The 12,615-nt window shown below is 35.8% G+C and overlaps 1 protein-coding gene across 2 annotated transcripts in view; it reads right to left on the reverse strand.

Moving 5' to 3' along the window:
* Nucleotides 1-12,615, reverse strand: part of LOC120632479 (serine/arginine repetitive matrix protein 1) — a 246,548-nt gene that overhangs the window by 17,611 nt on the left and 216,322 nt on the right. Inside the window, exon 1 of one of the 2 annotated variants that reach the window (XM_039902264.1) lies at nucleotides 3,430-3,775. The exons of the other annotated variant lie outside the window; for it this stretch is intronic. Coding sequence (XP_039758198.1) covers nucleotides 3,430-3,498 — 69 coding nt within the window. The 5' untranslated portion in view covers nucleotides 3,499-3,775. Of the gene's footprint in view, nucleotides 1-3,429; nucleotides 3,776-12,615 lie in introns of those variants that run through there. 2 annotated transcript variants of the gene reach the window in all.

Consider the following 12,615-nt stretch of genomic DNA (forward strand, 5'->3'; position numbering starts at 1 on the left):
TAACATCGGAAGCAAAAGAAGTGTTTCGGTTAAGTAACTCTACAACTATTAAGTAACTTTTTTTTTCAGCACGTTAATAGTACATTTTTTTAAATAATAGGTAAGAACACTGTATAAAATAATGTGTAATAATGTAAGAGTTACCTGTATATTTATTCGATACGTTTTATTAACGAATTCAAATCATTGACGCTATTGAATCGGAAGGGGGATAGTTGAAAAGGGGTCGGATTGAATCTGTTCAAGCACACATGTTCACTGCTGACCATTCATCAATTGTATGTAATAATGGGGGAATAAACAGCTTGCATAGAGTGCTAGTTAGGTTAGGTCAATGTAAATATAACTATAAAATAACTGTATTTTAATCGTATTTATAATTCCAACCTGTGAAATATTAATTATTTTTTTTTAAATATTTTATATAATGGTCAATAACTATAAGTTACTGGTGGGCACAGGCGTCGTACTAATAAAAAATGTGCAAGTGTGTTATTTGTTTGTTTGTCCTACCTTTACGCCCTAACTGATCAATCAATCATTATGATGTTTAGCATGGAGTTAGTTAAAAGGACGGAGAGTAACATATATACTACTTTTTATTCCAGGACAACAAACGGTTCCCTCGGGATTTGTTAAAAACCGTTATTAATGCGGACGAAGAACGCGGGCAACCGCTAGTTGACAACAATGATGATGGTACGGGGAAACGGATGCCAGTCTCATTTCTCCTGGATACTGAGAGATACCTACGTGAAGGAAAACAATAAGTGCAGCAACAGCAGAAAGCATGGTCGCTGTGCAATAGGTGCAGTGGACAGCGACCCTGCTTTCTGAGAACAATGCTGTGGGTTCGATTCCCACATCTAGAAAATGTTTGTGTGACGAATGTCAATATTTTTAGTGTCTGGATGTTTGCATAGTTTAAGTATTTATGTATATTATTCATAAAAAAAATTCATCATATGTCATCATCACTAAATAACATCATAGCAATGATGCATTCTAGTATTTCCTACTGTTCAAGGAATCTTGTGTACAAAAAACTTATTGATGAATCATCATCATTGTCCATATGAGATTTGTTTACAAACAAATTAGCGTTGATTAACAATATTTGGTGTTGCAAAAACTTGTTTTCAAAACATTCGCGTTATACTCAGTTAAGTTTTAAAAATCAACAATTGGCTAGGAGTTGTCCATTTCATAGAGCTTAAGGTATAGTTAAATTTCAAGATTCAATGTCTGTAGAAATAACTTGTGATGGTTTGTATCGTTTTTACCGTCCACAATTGCCGCAGTCGATCCTATATTGCGTACCTCTGTCTAGTCACGTTCTGCAAACCAGAGTTTGCAAACAGGTTCCATTCAACTGAGTTACTGTCTTTTATTTATTTTTACTTTCATAAGTCCAGTGGACGTGCTTTTCAATTATGACTCGTTCTTGGCTCGAACCACTAATATTTATTGTGTATTTTCCCAATGTATTCTACGTTTAACGACACACAATTTTATTGTGATATCTCATTGTAAAACTAGAAGTTCTAAATTATCATGAAGATGAACTTAGAAAAGTCCATTGAGTCGGCGAACTAACGTGGCTAAATTAGACGCAATTGTTGCAAATGACACAACAAGCGAGGAAGCGAAATAAGCTTAATTACTAAGTTGCCAGTCCAAATCGCCTTGAGGGCCGAGGGTCTTCTTAAGTAGATCCTTACAAATGTTTCAATGAAGGGAGCAATTATGGAATAAATTTTCGACGCTTTCTTCAAAAGGACATCGCACTCTAAATGTTAGTTGAATCATTATTACATTTTATTTGATTCACAAATCATTGCCATATTTATCCGAATGGAAATTTTATACGAAATTGTTTCTGCGGTTGCAATATCTAATATTATAACGTTCTTACAAAGAAAACAAAAACCATGCCTAAGTAAATAAGTACACAGGCATAGTTCAAGGAACATACACGAAACGGATATATAATGACAGAAACAGAGCTGTTCATAACGATTACTTAAAATAAAAGTACACTGTACAACAGCGATATTGAACTCTAAAAGAAAAAAAGCATACTTCGTAATACAGAGTTGATATTTTCAGACATTATGTTTTCCGTACTTTAAAAATTGTATGTGAAGATTCTTGAACTTTTATTGCCTTAGCCAAATGCAAACCAAATTTCTGTAAGTGCAGGGAACTCACTTTATTTTCCGTTTGAAAAGATTGCGTCTATTGAACGAGCAAACTTTGCTCTCTGAACTTGTAACTAAGTTAAGTCAACCTCGGGGATCGCTGGAGGCTCCTAATCAATATCTACTACCGTTTCGATTTAATCTTACACTTCTCCTGATACATAGCTAGTGGGTACAAAACACTGCATGAAATTCTCCAAACAATACCTAGCTATACTGCTATATATATGACTTGAAACTTGCTTATCTTCACTAGATTTTATTTACGTTTCATTACAATTGCATGATTTGCATTATTTCTATGAATGAGGAAAAATACAGATATGTTATTGAGTAATGCGAACTAGGTTGAATTCTGTGATACTTGTTCAATTGTTAGATTAACTTTGTATATTATCAGCTGCTAATATCATGATGCGCTAAACTAATCATCAAACTGTACCTATTCTAGATCTTAGTTTTACTAATTATTTTCGATTTAATATTTTGTTGACGATCAAACACTGATTAGTAAAACAAAACTTTGAATTAGGTAGCGTAGTCTAGGTTCTCTTACACAAATAATCTTGAAACAGCTATGTTTGTAAATGTATTATAATAAAGGTAACTATGGTTAGACGTATTGTATATTGGCATTCCCTGATGGCGTACCTACAGTACGAAGTACGATGGCGTACCTATATAGGAAAATTGTTGCACTGTAATGTCTCTAGAAAAACTCGAGCTGATTCTTGTTTTGTTCGAGGAATATAATATGCATTATAGATACCTTCTGTAGATAGTACCTAATTATACTTAATTTGTTTTTCTGTCATACTCATGTTGTGTGTAGAATTTTTTATTTTTTTTGAATGAGCGCTATCTGAGTTTTAATAACGAGTCTCTATATAGCTACTCCATATTGTTCGAATACCGTTGAGTGACCAAGGTAACATAAGTACCTGCCAAACGGTAGATACGTTTGCATAGATTTATGTTATGCAAATGCCATCACACTCAGCAAAATATTTGTGATTCATCATGATACACTGCAAAAGTACAAATCACTGTGTACATAGTCTGGCTTCCTCGTTTTAAATTTACCTATCCAAGTGGTTACATAAGTACTTTCTACGATAACTATCATCGTAATCGTAGTTAATATTGTTGTCCTTTTATTAAACTTCTTCCTTGAATTGAAACAACAATGAATTAGAGTAAGTAATTGATTTGTTTTTATTCAACTCACCACATGCACCACCAAAATCCATTGGGCAATTTGTTTCATTTTCGACATAAGTTTCTTGTTAGACGGCATTGTCACTATCACTTAGTGTAAAGGTATGTAAGGAATTCACAAATAGCACAGAACGATCATCAACTTTATCGACCGTTTCACTAGTGACACGCACACACACATAAACTAAACTAGGACTAAGTACACTTTCACACTAACTTGTTCTATACACACTTAATGTTTTTTGTAGTTCCTTATCCAATAAATTCTTGTTTATGTCTAGGCGTTTGGCAGTAAAAACCTGCGATATAAACGCCTAAAACGGAACGGTTGCCTACTCGACGAGTCCAACTGGAGACTGACAACACTGCTCAAACACTATACGCGAATGTGTAAAACGGTGACTCATCGCCCCGCATACTGTTTACCGAGGCTTGAGTCATCGCGCGGTGGAATAAACCATTTAGCGTTACAGCGCTGAGTGGGGCCATCGTTTCGAATACAAGGTAACATGTACATACTTTCTAAAGCGCTAGAGTGCTTTCTTGTTTGAACCCGACTCCATTAATACCTCGATTCCGCACGTGTCCTTAGGCGCATTACTCAACTGTAAACTTTATTTATAACGCACAAAGCCTAATTTAGAATGTTTTATATTTAGGTGGGTTCCAAACGTAAACTTTCGCGTTAAATTTTCGACTTGTTATGTTAGATTACGAGTTACGACTTCGACTAGGTCGAATGCCGTTTTGAGGTCGTTTACGCAGTAGAGACCGCAGTAACAGAACCTGAGAGATAAATGGAAACGCGATTAATATTGCTCGATGAGGAATGCCTTAGCCTTTGAATGCATAATTAAAATACCTATTTGCTAACCGGATTACAAATAGATCCTACAACAACGAGTTTCAAAAGTTTTTTTGTAGACTTGTATAACGCTACTGTTTAATACAAATAGTGCCCTAAAAGTTCAATACACATACAATATAGGTATTACTTCTTTGCTCTTATAGGCTCCCTTTTTTGAATTTTCTCAAAAACGGCTTTAAGTGGGTTTAAAATTCTATCTTTACAACTATGTTTAATATAATGAACTAGCCGTTCTTCGTACGCCTTTATAACGGTTTTTTACAACTCCCTTACGAAACGCTAATTTTCCTGGGATAAAAAGTAGCCTCTCCGCCTAATACCCTCCTTTTATTACTCTCCGTCCTTTGGTTTGGTCGTGGTTGTGTTAGTTAGGAAGTGAGGACCAACTATCATACCGGTTTATTAGATTAGTGCGATTTAAGGCTAGTTACCACCCTACCGACAAAGACGCGCCGCTAAACGATGTCGCGTAGAAACCAATGGGGAGTATGGGTTTAATTAAAACAACTGCCATATTCCTAACGTACAGCATCATTACTTAGGATGCAAACTATATCTGTGCCAAATTTCAGCGATTGAGCCGAGCATCATATCTAGTTAACAAATAAAAATACACACAGTATAGATTGGATATAAATATGTGGATACGCTTTATATATCTTGTTTACCTAACCTAAATAAAATATGGTTTCACTCCTAAAAGAACCACTACCCACTGATCTCTAAAAGAAGATAGTGGGCTGACGTTGGAGATGATCTGAGTCCCCGGGTGAATGCTCTTAAAATTTTACCGATGACGCCATTTTTTGACGAAAGAATACTACTAAGTATCTTTAGGTGCTAAACCGACAAAGTATAAGGTCTAGTGTTTAGTACGTATACTGTCGTATATTCACTGCATAGTAATTAAATGTACGGAGTGCTTCGAAATTAATTTAACTTAAATTAATTATAAATAAGTAAATGACAACAAATCGCTATCTAGCCCCAAAGTTATAATAGTAAGCTTAGTGTTATGGGTACTAAGATGACTGGTGAATAGTTTTATAAATAATATACATAAATACTTATAATATACAGATAAACACCGAGACACTGAAAAAAGATCATGCTCAACAGCTCAATAGTAGTAGATTAGTCTATACAAAGGAACAAATAAGAAATCATTGAGTTTTTACAATTTATTTGATATATTTTCCTGTTAGATCTCAATTCATTCGAAGGCAACGTCTACAACCACCAACTTCATATGAATCTTGGCTACATTTTTGTTTTTTATGCGATCCAATTAAAACGATTCAGTAAAATTTTATCCACAGAAGAAAAGTCAAAATTACGAGTACCTTATTATTATTATTCATGAAACATGATCGTTAACTATGGGCCTCATAAGAAGGCTCAGAGTCACTCAGCGGGCGATGGAGAGAGCTATGCTCGGAGTATCACTACCCGATCGAATCAGAAATGTGGAGATTCGTAGAAGTACCAGAGTTACCGACATAGCTCAACGAGTCGCGAAGCTGAAGTGGCAATGGGCCGGGCACATAGTTCGGAGAAAGGATGGACGGTGGGGTCCCAAGGTGCTGGAATGGCAGCCACGAACTGGTAAGCGCAGAGTTGGTCGACCCCCAACGAGGTGGACAGACGATATTAAGCGCGTCGCAGGTAGCCGCTGGATCCAAGCGGCACAGAACCGTGGAATTTGGAACTCCGTACAAAAGACCTATGTCCAGCAGTGGACGTCTATTGGTTGATATGATGATGATGATGATTTTAATTCAAAATTGCTTAAAAATATATACTTAGACATTACCTACTATGTGTTTGGTTATTTTAATTACAAATATAATAATACTGATATTCGATTACCAAGTGCGACCTAAATAAAGGACGACGTTCAATTTAACCCGTACTCTATCTTTGTCAACCTATTAGAATTTTCAATCAAACGCTTCTATAGCTGGACACTTCGTTGGGCTAAAAAAAATTCTACACATGACACGACAAACATGGGTGACCAAAAATCCAAAGTCTCCCACCTAATGAATGCTAGTTGATAAGAAAATAATTTAAACATTATCCAAAAAAATATATCATTCCCACAAATGTAAACATGGACAAGACACTGAGTCATGTACCTACTGCTTGCCTGTATTTATGTAACTACGCCGTTAGATATAAGTATCTACTTAATGAGTTGGTACTAGTTAAATACGTAGATTAAATTCAAAAATACAGTCACCACTGATAACAAACAATATGACACACACTTGATATCGTATTCATATTTAAAAAAACACTAACTACTTGTTAAATAGCAATATAGCAACTAAATTGATCTAAATGTAATATAAAACTCGACAGATATACTCGTACATCTGTCGAGTTTTATATTATATGTTTTACATTATATTTATTTATATATATTATCATTATCAACCGTCCCGCTATAGGATATGGGTCTCCCGGAATACGCTACCCAAATGTGGATTGGTAGACTTCACACGCCTTTGAGACCATTCTTTGGAACTCGCAGGCATGAAGGTTTGCTTACGCTGTTTTCCGATTACGTTAATGAGAGTGATGTTCAAATAACTTCAAGAAGTAAGAGGTGCTGGAGACCAAATTAGGTCCTCTTAAAAGGGTGGCTGGAGTGTTAACCAATAGATTCTCACTGCTCTGTATACGCTCTTATGTTATACCTACCTTATAATAACAGCAGTGCCGCCAACATGAACTGGTGAAGCATGGTAGGTCCAAGTTCTCAATCCCTCTCTCTTTTAAGAGAGCCTGAACGGCTAGAATGGGCAGGAGACCATTATCTCCCCGAGGAAAGGATAAAAATGTATCTTCTCCCACAGCTTTATCAACTGTCAGATCACTGGCGCCCGAGTGGAAATAATATCACAATAATATATGTGTAATAACAAACAGGAGTAAACGTCTCCTATTCCATGTTCTCGTGCTTTAACAGGTGGACACGTTAATTACATTCCTTTTCGGGGGATATAATCAGGGGATATATTTTTTATCTCCTGCCTATGCTAGCCCTACTGTGCCCAACAGTGTGATATTAATAGGCTTAAAGAGCGCGGGATTCTTTTCCCTATCCAAGACATACCAAAGGTTCCGCCTGGGCCATAAGTTCTGCGGGCGCCTTTGGGGTGAGCTGCGGTCGCTGATGCGAAAATAACTGCCTTGGAATCTCACACCGGCAAGGACAACTGCATCCTGAATGGACTCAGTGATTTAACAATACTTTCTCAAAATTTTCAAATAATGAAATTAATAATTATCCTACTAAACATACAAACATACATAATATTATAAATGTGAAAGTATGGATGTTTATTACTCAATCACGCAAAAACGGCTGAACGGGTTTGGTTGAAATTTGGCATGCATGTAGCCTTTGATATGAAAAAGAACATAGGCTACCTTTTATTCCGATTCCTTAAGTAGTTTCCGAGGGAAAATTGAAAATTGTTTACGAGCTGAGACTCGGGCAGTAAGCTTTGAAATTTAGTATGCATGTCACCTATGCTATGGGAAAGGACATGTACTTTATATACCGACCTCTCAAATAGTTGCCGTCATAAGATTAAAAATTGTTAGCGATAGAAGTTTAATTCCAAAGTCTACGCAGACGAAGTCGCGGACAGAAGCTAGTAAGCACATAAAATATGACAATGTGAGAAAACTACATCAAAATTAATAAAAATAAAAAGATATCCCACTAAGGTCACCTTGATATTATGTCTGGGCATAGACCGGAATACTAATCTAGAGAATTCAACAATTTGTACCTACCTAAAGTTCAAAAATGAGTCACACGCTCCTGTATTACCCGCTGGGTCATATGGGTGAACTCACGTGGAACAGTGACTCATTTTTGGGCGCAGGTGTTGTGTTTGACGTTATGTGAAACCGTAACGTCAAACAGCCAATGCTGTTAAGATAGGGGGATGCAAACTGGGTCCACAAGGATCAAAGAATAAACGTTATAAATAGAGGGTAGTTATTACACTTCACTCTTACAAAGGCCTTACAAAACTAATTTGCAAGTTTTATACAAAATCATGGGATTTTACTGTTTATATTATTTAACAATTTTTTGCTTAAAACTGTCAACACATCAGCTGGGTTTACATTTACGTTTAAATTTGGTCACCCGGTCTAACTATAACAGAAAAATTTTTTTTTTAGATTTTTTTTATTATGAAAAATAAAAAATGAAACGAAAATTAAAACAATCCATGAGATAGATAAAATAAAAGGCTATTAAAGGTTTATGACTGCGATAAAGGCTATACCATTATGAGTACCAATTAAAGCTGATATTTCAATTGTAATTTTCTTTTTTGAGGAATAACGACTTTTATCCACTGAAAAAAAATTTGCTCTTTATCTTACATAATACATTTTTTGAAGTATGATCTCCATTCAAGTTCAAAAGAACCAACATCCGCCTTTTTTAAACAATAAGTGAGTAAGTAATAATCATTCTTACGTGCTTTTAACGCCAATACAAAAGGGTTTATCTTGAAATTTCAAGAACAATACACAATAATTACACTAAAGGTGTTACTAAAACTAAAACCAGCTTAGAATTCGTATATTGTTCACTATAACGGAAACAACTTATCGGAAGCTAGTGTCAAGTTCAAAGGATTATACGAAAATACCATAAACCTTAAGGCATCATAAAAATATGCTCGTGGATGACGCATCATTTTTAAGTGATGCGAACTTGGTTAATGACGCACTATTTGCCAATGAATAGTAGGTATGGTTGTACCACTAAGCCTTGGCACAAATACAAGGGCTTTCCTTTAAATCATTGATGACTTGGAAACCGCAATAACTCATACTCTGAAGGTCAATAGTTCAATTAAATAGAAATGTATTGAAAACATGACGAATGGCCTTACTTAACACTAAAGGCACCTTTACACTTAAGATATACGAAGTTACTGGAGTTGCTGGTATAATTTAACGTGTAGCTGTGCAAGGAAAATGAAGAGCCAAGCTGTGCAGTTCGTTAGAAGTAGTAGTACGAGTAGCAGACCATAGAACAGTTTAACCGATGTGCGACTAGGAAGTAGTAATACTTTAATATGGTTGACGCTCTTGTTCTGGAAGTATAATCATTATTTTAAGAACGTCAAAGTAAGTAATGTGAAACTGTACACTTATTATATTAATGTCTTAAGTGGTAGTGGTGAAGGAGCGTTAGTTCAATGTTATTTTATCAAACAGGCCGCCTTTTAGTTTATCTCTACTTATAATTTGTTCTACTTTTGTGCAACAACAAAGCAACGTAATGACGGGATTTTTTTGGCGCCTTGCAAGCTGATATATTTGAACTTAGTGAAATGATTGTTCAATTAGTTCATGGAATAATGCACGGATTTTATGGGATAGATCTAAAGAACCATTATTTTAACACCTTTTGCATACTAACGGCTGAAGTAAATTTGATGAAATGTGGTATTATAAGATATTTTTGGTCATATTGCTTACGTACCTCATGTGACTGACAACCAAACCTTAACCAACCTTCAGACCGAGACACAGCAATGCTTGCTTGCTTGCTTGCAATGCAGAATGTTTTATAAAAAGTTCTACTACTGTTAAAACCGTCCGTATCGAGCGTTCCGGTCTGAAGGGCGTGATTGCCGGTTAACGTGTAGTTAGATACAGGCAAATAAGGCTTTGAGGCGAAGCGGTGATAGTTCAGTGGGTAGTACCTCGACTTCACTTTAGGGGGGGCGAGTTCGAATCGCAGCACGCACCTCTAACTTTTAAATAACTAAGTTGTTTGTGTTTTAAAACAATGAAAACACCACTTGCTTCAACGGTGAAGGAAAACATCGTGAGGAAACCTGCATACCTGAGAGTTCTCCATAATTTTCTCAAAGGTGTGTGAAGTCCACCAATCCTCACTGGGCCTGCGTGGAGACCCGTGCCCTGTAGTGGGCCAGTAGGGTTGATATGATCATGACGATAATGATGATATGAGGCTTCACAGTTACGCCTCAGGCTTATGGACACGATTGCGGCACGTAAAGTTCGTATTTCTGCATGCTCCGCGAAGTTTGCTCTGTTTATAAGTGATGATTTTCCATTTTCCATCAAACCTTGAATTATTACCTACTATAAAAAACTCAATGTTTTAGTTTTCTTTAATTATACAGTACCAGTGAAACTTGTCCAACTGTGACATATGCCTATATAAAAACAATGTTTACAAGCATTTATTGTTTAATAAACAAGTTCTAATAAATATGACACACCCCCTTGCATTGTTTTCGTATGACGCAGCTTGTCAGGGATGAAGCCTGAGTCACATCCTGACTCATTGGGGGGTCACACGTAATAATTTGATGATTAATTTCAATGACTTATTGCATTGTAATTGTTAATTGTGTAATGAGCCGTTAGAAATTATAAGTACGAATGACTTAAGCAAGTTCCAACTGAGATACACCCTCGTTAATGACTTTAAATAATTAAGTTGATTGAGCTGTTATAATATGATTCTTAAGATAATTTTACAAATGCATAAGTTTAAACAATATGTTAAAACGCATCTCATGCAGCGAGGTTACTAAACAATAAATGAATTTCTTAAAGACATGGTAGCTTAAAAGCATCCGACTCTGCTTTCATCAGTTACAAGATAGAAAAATGAATTATTTCATTTGTTGCTATTGGAAAAGAGCAACTGCAAAGTTTCTTGCCGGCTTCTCCTGCTGAATAAGCCTACTAAGACTTTTGAAGTTATTTTTTAGTTTGAAATGTTTTATACTGGACAATTTATGTAACATTATGTAAATTTAATTTGATATTTGTTGGTAGTGTACCTAAATTATGATTTAAGCCACACAGATATGTCATACCATACATCTTTTACGACCTAACTATTAGGGCTATGGTTTCAAAGTGGGAGGTCCCTAGTTCGATCATGTCATAGTCATGTCTGGTGTGAAGGCTTCCGCCGTCCTACCGTTAACGACGTGTCTGCCGACAAGTGCTTTTGTGTAGTGTATGGTGCCACATATAAAACAATTAATATAACCACCATTACAATTTCATTCGAATTTCATACAGAATATTCGGAAATAATACACGATACGGTTTTTTTTATTTTCTTCAACGAGCAACCATTTGCAATTCTTGAATATTTTTTTTATAAATAAATGCTTAACGACAGTTATAATGATAAGACAAATAGCAGAGAACAATAATCTATATTTATAAATTATAAAATAAATTATTTAGCAGGCTGGCATAATACTGTAATAGTCAGTTAGTCAATAACTTATTTCTTTTTAATTTCATTCTAATTTGGGTTTAACGGTGTATGGTCACCATTCCAGCACCATAGAATTAAATTACCGAAGCCTATTAATGTTTATGCATTTATAGAATAAATCCTATTACTATTAGTATTCTTAATCCATGATTATTTGAACATTGCCATAAATAGAGAATCTTCTATGAACACAATGACTTCGTGTGGCAGGACATGTATTGATGTCATTATAGGCAGCATTCTTAGATACTTAATGACTCAGAGAGTTTAAAAAGGATACGTTTAAGTCACTGTGAACGACTGACCGAGTTCGTTGCTCAGATAAATGTTCTTATAAGCATTAAGGGTGTGTTTACACGAATAACATCCGCAGCAAAATCAAAGGAAAAAAATATATGCATAGAAACATACGCTACGTACGCTCAATTAGTACCGTATTAAAAAGTTGACTCATTATGCTCGTTACACATATGCCACTGGTGTCCACTACGCATCAACTATATACTGCTCAACCCAACAATAATATAGATTCTAAAACGCGACAACGAAGGCGTTGTAGGTCAAAAGCAACGTTAAAAACTACTACTTGAATGTTACGTGTGTTATGTGTAATTTTTACCCGATTAAATGGACAATTAATATTATGCAGCCTAATAATTAGTGTAAACGTAGCAAATCCGAAAAATACTGACTATAGTACGCCGACTATTATGTAAAATATTAATGATGGTTTTAAGTCAGAATTCCCAGGTTCTATTTCCAGCAAGGGCAATTTGTCTAGTCTGCTGGGAAGCTTAGGTCGTGGCTACTTACCATCCAACTGACAAGTACTTGTGGCTAAGCGTATAAATTCGTGTACGATGTCGCGTAGAAACAGATTAGAGGCATGGGTTTAATATAACTGCCATACGCTCTAAATCTCGGTACCGTGTGGTGACGGCAGATCAGACATTCGTCACCAACCCTCCTCTTACCGTGGGTGTCGTGGGGAATATAAAAGGAACGGGTTG

The sequence above is a fragment of the Pararge aegeria genome, chromosome 20 (assembly GCF_905163445.1).
Source record: "Pararge aegeria chromosome 20, ilParAegt1.1, whole genome shotgun sequence".
In the NCBI taxonomy this organism is placed as follows: Eukaryota; Metazoa; Arthropoda; class Insecta; order Lepidoptera; family Nymphalidae; genus Pararge; species Pararge aegeria.